This window comes from Sardina pilchardus, chromosome 17 (assembly GCF_963854185.1).
Source record: "Sardina pilchardus chromosome 17, fSarPil1.1, whole genome shotgun sequence".
NCBI classification, from domain to species: domain Eukaryota; kingdom Metazoa; phylum Chordata; class Actinopteri; order Clupeiformes; family Clupeidae; genus Sardina; species Sardina pilchardus.
The window spans coordinates 6168791-6188587 of record NC_085010.1 but is presented as its reverse complement, the minus strand read 5'-3'; the positions used below and the strand labels follow the sequence as shown (position 1 = coordinate 6188587).

The window sequence follows — 19797 nt, the reverse complement described above, 5'->3', positions numbered from 1 at the left end:
CTACCCATTCACTCATACACACACACACACACACACACACACACACACACACACACACACACACACACACACACACACACACACACACACACACACACACACACACACACACACACACCTGACTGCAGCACTTCATATATACCACACTTCTCCATGCACTCCACAACATTGTCACCTTAACCTAACTCTCCCATTTCACTGCATCATAGAAAGCCATGCTCCTTACATCCACTTACATCCACTCACAGACACACACGCACGCACGCACACTCACACGCACTCACACTCAGAGGTGGAAAAGTCAAGCTTCAGAGAGTAAAAGTCCAATCACGTATTGGTTCTATCTGTGCACTTAAACACAGGTGATCTCACCAATTAGCTGCTCTGCCTGGCTGAAGAGTTACTACTGAGAATCAGCTGGTTGGTTGGACTTTTCCACCTCTGCCCCTAAGCCACATACATACAACACACTGCCCCCCCCCCCCCCCCTTCCCTCACCTTCCTCTGTCCACAACTGTTTGTAAATTTAAGTTTGTTTCACATTTTATCTTATGTCTTGCTTTTGCATGCACTGGTAATTTCCTCGAAATTAAGTTTTCTAGTTATTATTATTATTATTATTTATGTCACATTATGTCATATTTCCTCTTGTATGCTTGTATGCAAGTAGCACATGCGCATCACATTAGCTCTAATGCTACAGCATGTATTTACTGATATGTGTTTAAGTGACCAAATGCCTATTTTCTTTATAGGTGATAGGTGTAAACGCTCCACTTCCTCTTAGCCTTAATGTAAAGTACCTCTAACAGTAATAACATGCCTGCTGTTCAGCACTTTCTCATGCCTACAAGAAGTCTCCTGTTCCGTTCCAGATGTAGGTTTCAGCATGACTGTTCCAGCTCTGACTGGGTCTCGGTTCCTGGGACATCCCAGCAGAGGGACAACATTATATCTGTCCACATGGTCAGGAGCAGAACTGGGCAGGTACTCAGGTTCAAAATCTCATAGTTATTTGTGTTGTTGTTGTTGTTTTTGTTGTTGTTGTTGTTGTTGTTATTGTTCAGATCCTGGTCTGTGTTTCTCTCCCCTGCTAGGACATCACAGTGACAGCTACACCCAACCTGAATGGAGGCATCCGTTTCTCATGTGCTTTAGAGAAGTGTGACAGTCCGGGCCCCTCCAACTGTTCCTGCAGCTTCTCTAGTGAGAGCTTCCCTGCTGAAGGTGTGTGAATGGACACATGTCTGCATATTACTGCTCCAGTAAACCACAGTGGACAGCTGGAGTGTGTCTGACCCAGAGAGCCTCTGTGTGTGTTCATGTGTGCAGGACTCAGCCTAAGAGTTATGATCACAGTCCACACGGAGACGCTCACTAAGGACGTGCTTTTGAAAAACTGCTCCAGCATCACAGGAAGTTCAACTTCTGCTTTGTGAGGCCTAGTCTCTTACCTAGTCCAAAGATAAACAAAGTGCATAAAAATATCTCCAAATCTATCAGCAATGCTAAAACTATGTGAATTGATTCAGGCATTTAATCCCATTATGTACTTTGTTAAAATATTCTATCACAAAATTGCCTTTTGTGTGTGTGTGTGTGTGTGTGTGTGTGTGTGTGTGTGTGTGTGTGTGTGTGTGTGTGTGTGTGTGTGTGTGTGTGTGTGTGTGTGTGTGTGTGTGTGTGTGTGTGTGCGCATGTGTTCCACAGGTGTATAGAGTGTTTGTCTGCAGGGTGCATGTGGTCTCTCTCAGGTGATGCTTGTACCTGGAGAACAGCATCCTCAGAGAACTCAACCGCCATAGAGGTGACGTGTGCTACGCTTGCAACATGTCTCACTGAATCTTTTCATTGAATTTGTTATTTTCGTTGTACTGTCACTTCACATTCCCTCTTAGCGTGCATGCACACAACAGTAGCTGTACCTCTATTAATAGGTCTATGTTTGACTGGCTTATTTCCCCCTCTCTCTCTCTCTCTCTCTCTCTCTCTCTCTCTCTCTCTCTGTAGGATGTGTGTAAACATTACTCCTCGGAGCTGAACTACAATGTGAGTTGTGGAGGAAAAACACTTTATGTCACCCTGCATCTCCCACTGATGAGAACCTACTTTATTCACATGGTCTGCAGACTTTCAGAGTATTATTTGGACATTGCATCTCTCTTCCAACCTCTCTCTGTTTCCCTCTCTGTTTCTCTTTATATGTATTTCCTTCTCTGTTTCTCTCTATGTCTCATTCTGTTTATTAGAGGCCAGAGATTCTATCCATAACGCCTGATGAAGTGTCCATCTATGGCCGAAACCGTGCTGTCATCAAAGGAAGGAACCTGGGATCAGTCACAAAGGTCCGTTTTCAAGGAAACATGGACTGCAGTCCAAAAGAGTAGGTGCCTCTTCTTGCCATGTAATGGGAAAACGTTTGAACTGAGTGTGTGAAACGTGTGATCTAATTTCCTGTTTTGTCACATGACCAGGTCCCCAGTGTTGTCCCATTCTGGAAACTCCAGTTCCCATGAGTCTCTGACGTTTCACATTCCGAGCGGAACCATAAGAGGTGCCACGAGAGTGTGTGTGCTGACGCCGGACGGGCAGTGGCACAGCAACGGCAAACTCACCTACGACTCCCCGCCGACCTGCAGCCGTCTGGAACCAAAGATCACCTGGGCCAGGTGAGGACTTTCTCCTCCTTAGATATAGACCGTTGCTGAGCCTACGTCACTACTGTGCGTTCACTGGAGGCAAAACAACCATCACCTAGCCTGGCACGCCCTCCCAGTGACGTAACACCTTCGGCATTGCTGTCGCTGGTCTGGTCAACTGCTAATCGGGAAGGATTTCTGAATTCCCCAAATCTGCGGAACTGTCCACCCTTTGGTCGAGAACTCATTAGCTTTGAGCAGCTCCAACGGCTCTGGGTAGAGGCGTGTTCAAGGCAGAGGAAGGAGTGTTGTTATTGGTTTAAACTCGGCAAACCGCTTTCTGACATAGACCAGTAGCAAATCGAGGCACTTAAAGGAGGCGGGTCAACCAAGCGATTGGAGAAACCGCGTACTCACTGGCTCTTGGTCAGACTAAAGTCTCGCAGAGCCTTTCAAGTCGATGGCAATCAGGCTAACCATCACCTGCCATCAGCTACAACACAAAACTCATGTTAATCCTGGACATGACCATTATATAGGCGGGGCAGGCGGGACAGCTACCCCTGGGCCCGGGCCCTTCCCGAGGGCTCAAGGGGCCCTTTGCACTTCATCGAAAACGCGAACTTCAACTCCCCAACGCGGAATTACTTGTCTCACCGAATGTGTTACAGCGCACATCACTCATTACTGTGCATTGTGGGTGGCTAGCTTGTTTATATATCTAGCATTTTAGATCTACTATTTTATCATGGTGGGAGTCATGACTCAAAAAATACCAGTGAAATCCCTAAAGCTGTCTTGTAATGTAATAGTTAGTCATGTTCTTTTAAGATAAGCTATGTTGTTATGACTTGTATTGTTTTTTTTAATCATGTTTGTGTCATTTTTTAACAACTGCAGTGCATGATGGGTAGGATATCTGAAGACTTGTTGAACGTCATCATCAAAATTCCATTGTAGTGAACAACGTATAATAGGCTTGGACTAGGCTACGGGAAGTTTGTAATACCTGGTTTAACTTGTTCTTATGCCAAGCATCAGCCCCGAATCATTCTCACACAATTAACGCAGAATCTATAGTTTTTATGAATGACAATTCCAATAATCGATCAAACGAGAAAGATACTTTGTGGGCTCTCTCCATGCTCGTGACTTCTACAAACTAAAGCATAATTTGGAACGAAATTATGAGCATGCAGTAGAGACAGAGAGGCAGGTTCCAGCTTCACTCTTCCGCTGTCAGATAGCCTATATTTAGGTGTAGGGGTGTCACGATACCAAAAAATCAGTAGTCGGTGCCAATACCAGTAAAATTACACGATTCTCGATGCCAAATTCGATACTATCGTTAAAAAAAAGGATTTTCTAAAATCCCATACTTAATGAATTTCTTTATTGAAATATTTGCAGAATACTGAAATATAATTTCTATAACATACAGAGCATAACAGAATACAGTATCCAATTGCGAGCATATCACATATGACATAGGCTTACAGATAATTAATTAAATCACTTTTCTAATGGATTGTATAAAAACCAACAACTTGCATCACCATCGCTCTGCTTTCATATAATGTGAATGATTTTTTTTTACAAGATGTAAAGTCTTTATTTGAAACACACACACATTCTGTAACTATTTATACATTCTATATGACATTTCTGATCTTCATTAGCAGCAAACTTTATGCAGATTATAGCCTACTACTCATATTAGGCTACAACTCCACCTCTTAAATTCAGCCGTCTGGTTGAAGCCTCAACATTTTGTAAACAAAGTAGCAGGCTAAGCTTATCATACTGGTTGGACTGTTCAGTTTCCCCACATGTGTTTAAGTTTCAAGGTAAGCTACTTTTTCTCCTTGGGACAGAACCTTTTAAGTCTTGGAGTTGAAAAACATTGGTATTGAGATAGTCAGTCAACTTGAATGCAAGAGTTTTAATGTCTGCAGCATAGACTAGCTAATGATGCTAACCGGATTTTAAACAGCAATTTAGCTAGTCGTCTTCTGTGCGTCATTGCGTTCACGATTGTGAGTTTTATTTGGATTAAATGTGCATGTCGTGGGCGGGTATCCATTGAGCACGTACGAGAGCGGGCCAAGGAGAACAAGTTAACTTTTACTTTACTTTTACTGTTTGGTAAAGTTGCACGTATAATCTACAAAAGTTGCGGAAGAACTATATTTCCACCCGGGCAGCGTCAGGTGCATCAGTACGACCACGCTTCCAGGAATGATCTTGGTTTTCATGGAGACAGACGCTGTGTGCACGGAGGGGAGAGGCTGTGTGTGTGTGCATATGTGTGTGCATGAGAGACAGACGCGTGACTGACAGAGAGGGAGAGCAGGGAAAGGAAATTCAGCTTAACGAATGTTGCGTGTTTTTCCAATACCGTTAAAAAATAGATAAATAAATTTTAAAAAGTAACGGAACAATATGTGGCGGCCGGTGCTGAATCTGTGGCGCATCGCCACAAATTAGTCTATGTGTGGGAAACACTGTAGCCTATTGCCCCCATCAGTTCCGGAAGAGTCGCAGCACCGATGCTTATGCTTACGGTGCTTCAAAAAAATAGGCATCGCCGGTGTTTCTTCATTTTAGAATCGAGAGGTATCGCAAGTATCGGTTCTCGTGACATCCCTATTTAGGTGTCATTATCTGCCCAGCTAACGACGGAAATTCGAAATAAGATGTGAACAGCAAGTAGGCTACCGCTTCATGTGATGTCCGTTGCCGTCCGAAATTCGGCAAGGAATTATCGCAAAATGTGCATAACATTTGAAAACAGCTATTAGGCAGGTTCCACCTAGCTTGTCATTGTTGACATCTTCTGCCATAAGAATCGTTTTAAGAAAGGTACGTGGCTAATGATGATGGCAGCAAAGACGAGGGGAGGCTAAAGGAGGTGGCAGATCAGGTTTCTGGCCCATCAACCATCTCTGCCCCTGGGCCCTGTGTGCAGTTGTTCCGCCACTGACATAGTTATACAATGATTTACACAGCCGCAACTTGTCCTTACTGTAGACGCTCGGTTTTTCAATAAGGTAATTATAAATGTCCGGCCATTCAATGGAGGGCAATGCTGCTACATCTTCTTTCCAATCACTGATAGGGATCTGTCAGAATGGTATGAATGATAGCGTATGTTTTTTCAATTTTTTTTTTTTTTCAAATAATACTCCCGATCCCGTGCACTGAGTGTATGTATTGTACATACTGTTTTATATTGTTCGCCATTCCAGCAAAGGTTGATTCCAGACTCATTTTAGCCCGCATTACTAGTGCTTTTCAATAGCCGCCTCACTTTTCTGCCTCCATGACGTCACGCAAACCCGGATATTTATCCTGTTGTGAAGGAGTCCATTGACATGGAGCGTATGGCACACATACTGTAGAGCATGGCACGCACACATGACACAGGACACCTTATTTTACACATTAATCCCATTTTCTGTATTGCCTAGGATGCAAACGAGTGGTTGACACCAAAATCTCGAAGATTGCTCCTGATGCTGCAGTTTGGTTGCTTTTCTAGTGTGACATAGTCTGGTGACCAGGAATGGATCACTGAACGGGTCTATTTGAGGTCACTACTATGTTCTCCACCCCTAATATCTGAGTAGGGCCTCACAGATCGCACTATGTATGATAATCATGCTTTGTAATCGACTTCTTTTTTCACAGCTGGATGCCTTAAATGTGTTGATGTTTCCCATTTGTTAGACTCACTCTGTCCATTTCTATCCACAAAACTCACCAGAAATCATTTATTTAAAAAAAAAAAAAAAAAAAAAATCTTCTGGCATCCCCCTTGCCTTCCTGGGTTAGGGTAGAGGTTGTGTAGAGGTTAAAGGAGCATTTCACCCATTTACATTAAGCTTTTTATTGTTAGAAACCCAGTCATATTTTCTAACGGTCGTGCATCATTCCCTCATTTTCCCCTGAGACGGGAGAAAAAAGCCGAAAATGTATTTTTGGGTCATGTGGATAAAATCCAACAACTCCCAGAATTCCCTGCCTTTCACTGCCTTACCAGCACCCACCAGGAAGTATAGACAAGTACACAGAAGGACTCATTAATGTAACATTTTGGCATTAATAACGATTCTAAAATTAAAACGATCATTGTTTTATGTTGTACTCAATCTTGTGGCCATATATCAATGTTGCTGGTCTTCAAAAGGAATTAGCGAAAAAATCGCAAAACAAAACGTTAATTAACATATTTCCATGTCAAATGTCCCGCAAATGGACAGAATATGCTAGAATACCCGACCTTTAACAAGTATTAGTATCGCTAATACTATTTGTGCCATAACTTGTGAATAACATTAGGATAACTGACCTTGTGAGAGCTAGTCCATTCTAGTTTGAGCTAGCCGGAGCTAGCCCAGGCAAAGGCTAATCGACAGCCAATGATCCTAATCGACGTCCAGGCTTGCTGCAGGCCTTGATGGAGGCCTTGATGTTCTGTGCTGTATTACAGCTCGTACAGGTCATCTCGTGCACCAAATTCACATACCAGATCTTCAGAATTCCCATTTGCCATATCAGTTTCAATATCAGTATTCAATTAATTAGTATTTAATATTAAATCGTAGTTACTTATCAGCTTTCTCCACAGACCGGGAGCCTATAGCTTCCAAAAAAGATGGCGGCTATATATTTTAGTTTCTGCAAGTGAAGTCCCACCGCTAGCGCCACCTCTTGGAAAATTTAGATTTTTACATCATTGAAAGCAGGAAGTCCAACATTGAAAACCGTATTTCTCCCGTCTCAAGGCAAACTGAGGGAATATTGCACGGCCATTCAAAAACATGACTGGTTTTCTAAAGATACAAAGCTTAATGCTAATCGGTGAAGTGTCCCTTTAAGGAGGAGTAGGGGCTAATATGCAGCCTTGAGCCATATGAGTAGCCATGGGCTGGTCTGGGTGGGCCTATTAGACACTACGTTCATGTAGTTTTGTGCATGTTTGAAATGTTTAGTCTTACGGCGTATTGTCATCTGTGATTGAAGGCATCTAATAAATTCCATATGTCATGAATATAATATGCCTATGATTGATGTTCGTGTATGCCCACTCATTTGAACATTTCTGGCTACGGCTACGCCCACTGCCTTGAGCAAGGCATTTAACCCGAAAGGTGCTCTGAAGTCACTGAAGTCCCTGTAATGGAATAGGCTATGTGCATGAAAGGCTGTCTTTGGGCTTGTTTGTTTCCAGTAGATGGTAGAATCAGTTGTGTTTGAACCTGACGCTTTTGTTAATGGCCGCGTTTCCTGGATTCGTTAAGAAGCTCTTAAGTGCTAAGATATTCTTAGGAGTACTCTAAGAATGTTGTAGGAACACTCCTAAGAAGATTTTAGCACTTAAGCACTTCTTAACGAATCTGAGAAACGCGGCCAATGTAATTAGTGTCTACACGGACCTGGTTTGGATGTTGCACCTATTGAATCGCATGGATTAAAGTTTTCCGTCATATGACGGATTTCCGTCAAACGGAGGCGCTAGAGGTCAATCATGAGATTGATGCAGATACGGGGAGAAAATATTGGTGGGGGTGGGGGGGTGGGGGGGGGGGGGGGGAGGGCGCTGCGCGATCTCCCTTGCAAGCTGCAGTGATGGTTACACCTCTTGTTGAACCTCGAACCCTGCTTTGTGATAGGCCTGTGTTTTAGCCTATGTTAAAATCTGCGCAAAATAAATACATAAATGCGTTCGTGCAACTGCGTTGATGAACATTAGGCTACTGCCACTATTAGGCTGCTACTACTAATAATATCATCATCGTCATCATAATGATACAATAATAAACGAGAGAAAGGCCAATTGAAACAGATGAAAGAACAGTCTTGATTTATAGCCTACTTTGGAGCCGCATGCTTAACATAGCCTATTAGGCTTTTGTAGGTTAAACAAGCTTTGCAGAAGTTCAGGAAAGCTGTCGTTTTTTCGGTTTAATTAGACTATGATTTGGGCTAATTATTCTTCTTAAACGTAAAATGAAAATAAACAGTAGTTTCGCCAGTTGTAATAGTAAGCTATAGAATAGCTTCAGGACATCCACGCACTAACTGCGTAAAGTTCTGCGTTGTTTGCGATGACTTCTTGTCCGCACTCGCTAGTTCCCCGATCTCATCAAATTAGACTACTTAGAGGTCGGCAGTGTTGGGGAGCTTAAAGATGAATAGTGAAAAAGAACATGGATATAGCCTACTTTCGGTCATTATTAATAGAGTCGGGTGCGCCCGAAACGCAGAGACAGACAACGGAAAGGTGTGTCTGCGCCACGCCACTATTAGGCTATCCTACTGTTTAGTTTAACTGCTAATTTCTCTAAAAATAATTATAATAAGGTAACAAGGTTAATTTATACAATTCAAAAGGATCCAGTAGCTTAGGCTATGTCTATACAGTTTGCCTAATTTGTCTTCAAAGAGAAAGTCGTAGGTCCGTTTCCAATAAACGAAATATAATAGGAGTCCTATGACTGACGCGTGTTCTTTTAAAAACCTCTTGTCTTCCAGTTAATATTCTTGAATGTTTATTGTAACAAACAGCACAGTTCTCATACAATTGACACGACCAACACGGTCAGAAATACCGTGGAACTCCTAACATTTCTGCCGTGCATCACGTTCTTACCCAACAACTAAAACGTCTTAAAGTGACATGCACCTTTAATTAAACAACATGTCACCTAATCACACTAAGTAAAGTTACACCAAATTATATCCTGACATCAGAAAACATCAGAATTCTTTAGCATATTACATTTCAAATCAATTATTCCAAATCCTCAATAACAGAGGCCTATCTGACGGTTAACCAATGGCTGTGAGTTTTAATTGTTTTCAATGTTTTGGAGACATACATGCATTTTAGGCATAATGCTGGCCCTAATCTCTGACTGAAAGTGCACAGAATTTATGCATTTACATAACAGTATTTAATAAATTTTCTCGGGGGTGACAGTGACACCCCCGACAGTGACACCCCCAACCCCCTATTTGGCCAACGGGCTATGGCCGGCCCTCGGAGCACTCTTAATAAGCAACAGTGTGCAGTATTGAATAGCTAGGCCTACTTTAAAATGTGTTACTTGTAAACGGAGGGTACAATTAGTCTGTATGGCCCTATTTTATGTAGGTCTACGCTAAGGCCCTTTGATTTGCCTCACTTGCGTGTGTCAATTTTTTTTTTTTTTTGGACAACATTTTTTCAGTCAGATGAGTTTTTTTCACTTTAATCCATGGAATCGGCAGGTTACGATAAAGAAGGATTTAATTTACTGTATGTGTATGTTAAAATTCTTATTATTGGGTAAACAAAATAATTCAGTGTCAGCGTGAAGATTTCAGGAGCCGAATATAGCCGAAGATGCTGTTACAACACAGTTAACGCCCTACTAAATGAGGTACTGAAAGAGTCTTTTGGACACAAAGTCTTAGGGGTGTCACGATACCAAAAAATCAGTAGTCGGTGCCAATACCAGTAAAATTACACGATTCTCGATGCCAAATTCGATACTATCGTTAAAAAAAAGGATTTTCTAAAATCCCATACTTAATGAATTTCTTTATTGAAATATTTGCAGAATACTGAAATATAATTTCTATAACATACAGAGCATAACAGAATACAGTATCCAATTGCGAGCATATCACATATGACATAGGCTTACAGATAATTAATTAAATCACTTTTCTAATGGATTGTATAAAAACCAACAACTTGCATCACCATCGCTCTGCTTTCATATAATGTGAATGATTTTTTTTTACAAGATGTAAAGTCTTTATTTGAAACACACACACATTCTGTAACTATTTATACATTCTATATGACATTTCTGATCTTCATTAGCAGCAAACTTTATGCAGATTATAGCCTACTACTCATATTAGGCTACAACTCCACCTCTTAAATTCAGCCGTCTGGTTGAAGCCTCAACATTTTGTAAACAAAGTAGCAGGCTAAGCTTATCATACTGGTTGGACTGTTCAGTTTCCCCACATGTGTTTAAGTTTCAAGGTAAGCTACTTTTTCTCCTTGGGACAGAACCTTTTAAGTCTTGGAGTTGAAAAACATTGGTATTGAGATAGTCAGTCAACTTGAATGCAAGAGTTTTAATGTCTGCAGCATAGACTAGCTAATGATGCTAACCGGATTTTAAACAGCAATTTAGCTAGTCGTCTTCTGTGCGTCATTGCGTTCACGATTGTGAGTTTTATTTGGATTAAATGTGCATGTCGTGGGCGGGTATCCATTGAGCACGTACGAGAGCGGGCCAAGGAGAACAAGTTAACTTTTACTTTACTTTTACTGTTTGGTAAAGTTGCACGTATAATCTACAAAAGTTGCGGAAGAACTATATTTCCACCCGGGCAGCGTCAGGTGCATCAGTACGACCACGCTTCCAGGAATGATCTTGGTTTTCATGGAGACAGACGCTGTGTGCACGGAGGGGAGAGGCTGTGTGTGTGTGCATATGTGTGTGCATGAGAGACAGACGCGTGACTGACAGAGAGGGAGAGCAGGGAAAGGAAATTCAGCTTAACGAATGTTGCGTGTTTTTCCAATACCGTTAAAAAATAGATAAATAAATTTTAAAAAGTAACGGAACAATATGTGGCGGCCGGTGCTGAATCTGTGGCGCATCGCCACAAATTAGTCTATGTGTGGGAAACACTGTAGCCTATTGCCCCCATCAGTTCCGGAAGAGTCGCAGCACCGATGCTTATGCTGGCGTCGGTGCTTACGGTGCTTCAAAAAAATAGGCATCGCCGGTGTTTCTTCATTTTAGAATCGAGAGGTATCGCAAGTATCGGTTCTCGTGACATCCCTACAAAGTCTATTGACATAAGTCAATTTTGATGAAAATTGTCTGGTAAATGAATAAATGCAAATGTTCTAACTATCTGAGGTGGGCAGGGGGCCCTCTCCATGTCTGTGCCCAGGGCCCCATGGCTCATAATCTAGTCCATGCTGGTGGTGACCTGCGTTCACACAAACACTCTTTTTTTTTTTTTTTTTTTTTTATTGAGTATGCCTGTGCCTCTTCCCCATGTGAACTCAGAGAGTTCCCTTATGCCTGTGCCTCTTCCCCATGTGAACTCAGAGAGTTCCCTTATGCCTGTGCCTCTTCCCCATGTGAACTCAGAGAGTTCCCTTATGCCTGTGCCTCTTCCCCATGTGAACTCAGAGAGTTCCTTTATGCCTGTGCCTCTTTCCCATGGGAACTCAGAGGTCCCACAGACCACTTAATGTTCTCGGTTCTGCTTTCCGTTCTCCAGTGGGGGCAGAGAGGTGTCCTTAGAGGGTTCTAAGCTGGAGTTTGTGGAGGCCGTGAAACACAGCGGGTCTTCAGAACAACCAAGACCTCACGTCAGAAATGGGGTAAGAGTGAGAGTTCTGTTGCCCCAGCAGAAGGTGAGCTAACCTCTCTCATCAAACATGCATCATCAGCTGTTATATATGAGGAAGCTTTATGCTTAAAGGTGTAGAATGCGGTCAGATATGAGGTAGCTTTATGCATGAAGGCGATTCGTGTAATTCTTGTCTGCTTTTTGTGTGAAGCTTGTTTTTTGAGTCTTTAAGGCCCGTACACACCAAGTCCGATTTTTCGGACGAAATATTCGCACGAAATTACGCAGGCTATTAAACACATGTATTCCAATTAGTATGTACACACCGAGGACGAAGTTCGTTGCGACGAAAAAAACTTTCGGAACGGTCCTGTTTGATGCGAAATTTCGCATGCGAAAAACAGCTCCTGACCAATCAAATAATGATTTCGCAGGGTTCCATTAAGGACGACGAGCAGAAAAGGCTGACCGAATGGGTGATCTTGCTGCCCGCGATGACTAGGCCATAACACAAAGAGTTTAGGCTACTTTACAGCAAATCTCCCAGGTGTTCAAGAGTGCGAACTCCTCACAGGCAGCTTTCCCCACTTCTTACCACCGTCCCATAATTTCACACTCAACCAAACATAATGAATAAATCCTACTACAGCAGTTAACAGAGAGTTTCACACTGACTGCACACATTTGCATGGAGAAAATATAACATCAATTCACGGAAATTTACGTTTTTGGAATAGGCCATTGCATAGGCATCTGAACCCATAGATACTCTTCGTGATACGATAACCAATTATACTTTGACATAGCTCGAAATTTTGCCTCGTTGCCTGGTGCATTAACTGAAGTAGCCCAATGTGGAACTTTGAGAAACTTTCTGTGGACCTTAACGGTAAGATACAAACTAGGCTGCCTAGTTTTTGCTGTGTGTTGATCATAGCCATAAGATGCTCAATTTTACTTGTAGCAGATGCTCTACACTACTTGTAAGATGTTATGGCTATGCAGATACCTTTTGACGTAGGCCTTTAGCTCCATGCATGCGTGTGCAATGGTTTCGTGCATGTACATGCTATGGCCTATGGACGTTTTATAGCGTGTTGGCATTACAATTTGTCTTGCAACATTGTAAATGAGGCCTAGCATACCCTACAAGACATTAAGCTACTACACCAGTCCGCTCAAATAGCATAAATTGAATCCAATATGCGGGAGCTAAAGGTGGTGGTGGGGTGTGTGTGTGTGTGTGTGTGTGTGTGTGTGTGTGTGTGTGTGTGTGTGTGTGTGTGTGTGTGTGTGTGTGTGTGTGTGTGTGTGTGTGTGTGTGTGTGTGTGTGTGTGTGTGTCACCCATCAAACAACCTCTCCCCCGGAAAATATGTATTAATACTGGACAATAATATTAGCCCGTGTCTCGGTTTTAGGTTCGTGCATTGGTCAGCAAAAACGTAGCCTACATAACAGCATCCACATGCAATCAATAATTTAATACAACAATAAAGTCTAACAGTGACCTACTCATTTGGACAACGTTACACAGCCCTATGGCTAAGTTACCTTTAGTTTTGTACACCTTTAGCGTACAGTTAACGTCTGGCTTTAGCTAGTCAATTCCGTCCAGCACACCAATTGTCTACCTGTTTTGTCCATCAGGAATAGGCGTAACTCTAGCTTTGCTTTCCATCCTTTCTGTTTTCGTTGTTGCGATATAATATCCATGATGAGTATTGAGTTGTGATTTAGCTTCACATTGTGTACTGATATCGCTAACCGGGTTAAAGAAAACAAATAGTTGCGCGCCTGCGTGCGTAATTTCTCCTGCTTAAACAACATGTGTGCGCGTGGATGTAACTCTGCATTAAGTTAATTTTGATAACGTGTTGACTAACTTCAGGCCTACTTAATATAGAAAATTGTAAATAGCCTGATGGCATGCAGCTAATGGGATACTGTGCATAGTTGGTAAAGTATGGTCGGCCAATTTGGTGTGAATACACACGGGACATTTTCTCCCGTTGATGAGTAGCCATGATACGCTCAGTGCATACAGACGCACACCTGCAGGCAGGTGTCTCTGTCTGTGTGTGTGTGTGTGTGTGTGTGTGTGTGTGTGTGTGTGTGTGTGTGTGTGTGTGTGTGTGTGTATGTGTGTATGTGTGTGTGTGTGTGTGTGTGTGTGTGTGTATACTAATGAACCCAACCAACGTTGTGGTTCGACTGCACAGTTACAATAGCACAACATAGATGGGAAGGGTGGCCGTATAAACTTTCATTTCCCCAGCACCTCTCAAGACAATGCCCGTCCAATGAATTATTAAAGGCTATCGATCTGCTTCAAATCTAGATGATTTTACGAGCTCTTCCTTACTGAAATTCGCTGCGTGACGTCAGCACGAAATAGAATGCGAAATATTAAAATAATCGCATCGGACTCGGTGTGTACACTTTGAGTGCGAAAATTTCGCACACGAATTTTTCGCATTTTCGCACCGCAAATTCGTGTCGTATCTGGTCTGTACGGGCCTTTAGTCTGTGGATTTGTTTTATGCCCTGTGAAATTACCAACAAATTGAATTAAATTAATTTAATTACCAACACGTCCTGCACTGAATGTATATACTGTACCTTTGGAACAGCATCAGTACTGCAGCTCTAGAGCCGAATGCACTTCAGCATTGAAAAAACATTGCTTTGAAGGGTGTGGTGTGTCTTCTTAACCATCTAAACCACCAGTCCACTCCAGTGAGTCAGTGCGGGAAGCCACAGAAGGGGTGGCGGCTGACTCAGTTCACCTAAAAGTGCAGCCTGCAGTGTGTATGTGTGAATAGCTCAGTAGTAGTAGCCTGCTGCTAACACATTGTGCAGCAGCACTGGCTGTTACTGTAATTTGCCAATGTCAATGGCAACGGATTTTGTTCTTCTGATTTACGTCTTTCATATCACTCTGCAAGTAGTCCGAACACTTCTTGCAATGGAACTTCATATCACTCCACAAGTAGTCCCGTCACTTCTTGCAATGGAGCTTCATTCAAAAGTGAAGGCAGATGGTCGATCAGTTGTGTTCCTTCACAGGATCAAAAACAGAATACATGACTTACAATTCATACTACTATGTTTGATTCGAGTTCAGCTTGTGTTGCAAACTAGTTTCTCAGCAAAAGCCATGGATGAAACTTCAGCAAATAAATGTGAACAGACATATCATGTGGAGTTTTGGTAAGTAGCTGTATAATAAGCCGGTGACGGCTGATCACCTAATCAGTGCCTATTCAGAAGTAAGTGTGCTTGTGTTGGAATTCAACATGCAATTCAACAAATAGAATGGAATGGCTGTCATACATGGTGATTTTAAAAAAGAAAATGCAGTGGTCTCTTCATTTTTTCCAGAACTGAATGTGTGTGTGTGTGTGTGTGTGTGTGCGCACATACAGTACAGTACCCTGCAAGTATGTATGTGTGTATGTTAGTTGTATTTTATGTAAGGGATAACGGCCGACGAGGTGACCGGTTCGATGGAAATAATGGCTAGGTGGAGGTCTAGAACTCCGGCGACGTGCGACCGCTTATCTCCCGTTAGTATTCATAACCTGTATATTTAGAACATAGTTTTATTCCACCGTTGCGTCCTTAACATCGCTAAAACTGTCTTGACTGTGGGACTACTTTCCGCCACATATCAACTTTATACTTGTGGGACAAAACTGCCGTTACTAGTTCTAAATGGATGATTGCTATGGCCAAAAGCCAGTCGTTAGTTCTAAATGGCTGGTTGCTACGGCCAAAAGCCAGTCGTTAGTTCTATCTCTCCCGTTGTCAAGCGGGCATATCCCAGGATTCTGATTAACTTTAACTTTGAAAGATCGCTACTTTTATAGCCTACATGGCATCCAACTAGCTACAATCCACCTCCGTCATATGCTACAATGTTACTATGGTTCTGCACGTCTGTATTTCAGCTTGGATGCAACGTGACAGTTCATTTAAACTTCGCAACGAGTTTGGCGAATTTATTCAAGTGTGATACGGGAACTACTTCAAAGGTAGCAGCTATGGCCACCCCATCAGCCAATCAGAGAAGAGAATTCCATTGTTGAGGGAGATAATGTTACAGTACGTATGTGTATTGTGGCAAACATTGTTGCACCCTCCAGACGCTTGTCATAGACAAGTGTGTGTGTGTGTGTGTGTGTGTGTGTGTGTGTGTGTGTGTGTATTTATCATGGTCATCTGCCCCCTCCAGACGCTGGTCTACTCCAGCCCTGCTGGTGTGCTGGACTCTACTGGGTCCAGACAGGTGTCTGTGGAGCTGCTGGTGGGGAACAGCTCAGTGACCTGCAGAGAGGAGCTGACCTACCTCCCAGACCCACAATTCACCAGCTTCACCACCACACGCATGGGCAAGAACATACGCGTGGTCATTCAGGTAGACAGCAGTCCATTCCCAACTTTGTGTGTGTGTGTATTTGTGTGTGTGAGACATCTACCTGTCCCTTTCGCTCTTCTCCTCTCTACTTCATTTCCCTCTCCGTCTCTCTTTATTTCTCTCTCTCAATCTCTGTCAATCTCTTTCTCTTTCTCTATCTCCTCTCTCTCTGTCTCCCTCTCTCTCCCTGCGTCTCTCTCGCTATATAGAAGTCAGCTGACGCTCTGCAGTTGAAGGGGTCAGAGGTCGATGTTCAGGTGAGACGGGGGGCGGAGTCCTACAGGTGCGTGATGGACAGGATTGAGCACAGCGCTGATTTGGACTCGGTCATCTGTGAGGTCAGAGGCGTGAAGGACATCAGCGTAGAAGTGGACGCACTGACGGCAAGAGTTTATTTCGACAGTTACCACATATAGAGGAAGCAGTAAGCTGGGTAAATCCTGCCTGATCTGCAGGCAATTTGGATTTCGCCCTGCAGCTCAGGCTGGAAACCTGCACATCTGTCTCTCCTGCTTCCTGTCCACATCTTCTTGGTCCAATAACAAACTAGCTTATTAGCTATCTTATCTTAAAGCGCACAGTCATTTGAATTACTGTATGCCCATTGATCAGCCTCTTGTGCAATAGAAATACAGCACAGACTCCCCAGACTAATGTTCAAGATTAAGCTTAAGATTAGTATGGTGATAGCCAGACTATAAAAACACCTCAAATATAGTTTATCAGCATGCAAAGAGGACGCAGGAACAATGACCAATTGATACTATTGGTATCTACTACTATTGATACTACTATATTGGTACTAATATAGTTTATCAACATACATGTACATCAGACACAAGAGCAATGAACAATGTATGATCAACAGTTTATGACATGGGTGTCAGCTTAGAAGCATTAAATGTTTTTTCTTATTCTTAAAACATCTCGGCCAGAGTGGGTCATGATATTAATCTGAAACACATATGTCCTTTTTATTCAGGTCCGTGTTGGAGGTTTCTCGGTTGTTTTCCAGACATCTGACTCTCAACTGTACAGAAACGTTCTGATCACTCTCGCAGCTGTGCTTTGCACTCTTGGTAAAAACGTGAATATAAATGCACTAATTCTGAATTTAAAAATGTACAGTTTGTTTTCTTCTGAATTTGTGCACAGTGACGCAAAAAATGGTGTGGATCACGCAATGTAACCCGTCCACTTTGCCTCCATTTTGAATGGATTGCCTCCATTTTGTACCTGAGGTGTGCAGCTGATGCATGTATTCTGTTGTCTTTCCTTTTGTAGTCATGACCTACTGCTGTCACAGGAGAAAGACGAGATCTGCAGCGGAGCGAGTGGAGCTGGGAGCTGTTGAACAGGCAGACCGTGCTGTGGGGCTCCCTGTGACTACGGGCGAATCACACAGCCGTAGTTGCTTCAATATTTAGTTTCTTCAATGATAATGAACGGAAGTGGCCACTGCATCAGATGTGACCGTGTCCCATTATGTGTATGTGTTGTGGACAGTTTAAAAACATTTCTTGTTAGAGCATCTACAGTACTGTATTTCTATTTCTATTTCACTAGTGCTTTCACACCTGTAAATTATGTATTTCTGTTCATTTCATTGGTAATGGTTGTAGTTATAGTTAATTGGCAGACACCGTTATCCAAAGCGACTTACAAATGGACAGTATACTCAGCAATCTGTTGTTATTGTTAGAACAAATAGAGAAAATGGAGTTTGATGCTTTAATAATTAGCCTCTTCAACTGTAATCAATAACGATGGCTACATCAGATGTGACTGTGACCCACCATGTTCTGTTTTTTTTTTTTTGCGAGGCGCTTACGCTCCACCTCAGTGGCTTTTCCAGTGTATCCTGGGGTTCCTTATTATCCTTATGGTTATCCAAAGTGACTTATAAACGGACAGTACACTCCATCTGTTGCTATATAGTACAGTCTGTCATATAATGTAACATTATAATGAGCCTGTCTTAAACACACCATTATGTGTGGAGTGGTAATCTTCCACAGCATTTGCTTTGCATGTATACAATACAGCACCCCTAGAGGCACACTGTGGTATTACAAGAAAGGTCCTGGTCTTCATGCTGCCATCTATGAATAATTACCTTGGTACCAAAGAGCAGATGACCACCAAACAGCTATTACTTCATCTTCCAGTTCTAGGAATTGTTTAAATCTTACATAAAAAAACCCTACGCATTGTCATGATGTGTATAAATACTACAACCTGATATGCATGTAATGTGGAAGCCACAGGGCGGCGCTGGTCAGTTGATTAAAGTGATAGCTAAAACCTACAACAGGTCTGTCGTGTCTGCTCTATAAAATAATAACAAAACACGCATAGCACCTATAGAGAAAAGCAACGCTCTTATAACATTGACGCCCCACATAACCCCACTTTCCAGTAATACATCATGTCCGGTGCCGTTTTCCTCATGCTGATTGGTGGCTGTTCCACTCTCAGCTCATGCACGACCTTAGTGTGGGCACCAGCTCTCCTTATGTACCTTACGTCAATCAGTAACCTGGCACTTAATTGGCTAAGTAAAACAGCACCGGAAACAAGCCCCTTGAAACGCCAAATCGTTCAATTTTGACAATTTTCACTAGCCTAGCATTCCCATTGAAATGAATGGGGGCGGGACTTGTTCACTTTCTCCAGTTCTTATAATACCTCCAATACCTCCAATCACAAACTAGCCTATCCAAAAGACGCACCAGATCATTGGTCTGATGACTTTCACAATCAATAGAAACTTATGATCTTATCATAGTTATACATGCCTTACATACACACACACACACACACACACACACACACACATATTTATTCACATATTTATTGGAGACAGGCCAGATATAACAGAACACATGCAAAATTTATTCATTCATTTAATTTGTCATCTGTCACTGGATGCATATGAGAGATGATGCTGATAATGGCTTTCATTGTTGTGGATTATGGTTATGGTTATGGCACTCACAAATGGACAATATACTCAGTTGTTGTTATAGCCCGAACAAAACTAAACTGCCATTTGATTTTTTTTTTTTAAAGGCAATATGTGGATGTGCTTGTTCATTTTATATAAATAATAGAAACTTCAATGAGCTTTCCATTCAACCTTGGTGCAAACCGATGCAATAGCATCTTAAGATCAGTAGATGTCACTGCAGTCAATCAGTAGAGAGAGTCTGGCCAAGTCCGTTTCAACTGTTCTGCCCTGTGATTGGTTCAGAGATCACATGTTTCACAGGCCCCATGCTGTCACCTAACTTAGGCTGGGTTCAGACTAGACTACCATCTTCACACGTCCAAACAAGTGTGAATCAGACTTTTTCCAATT

At 42.4% G+C, this 19797-nt stretch overlaps 1 protein-coding gene across 1 annotated transcript; it reads left to right on the top strand.

Moving 5' to 3' along the window:
* The first annotated feature begins 5774 nt into the window (after positions 1-5774).
* On the top strand, positions 5775-18974 carry LOC134062702 (plexin-D1-like). Its single transcript, XM_062518812.1, has 8 exons — positions 5775-5786; positions 6191-6231; positions 11946-12048; positions 16254-16436; positions 16646-16819; positions 17419-17515; positions 17721-17818; positions 18915-18974. The coding sequence occupies exons 1-8, from the start codon at positions 5775-5777 to the stop codon at positions 18972-18974; spliced, it is 768 nt and encodes a 255-aa protein (XP_062374796.1).
* The last annotated feature ends 823 nt before the right edge of the window (positions 18975-19797 follow it).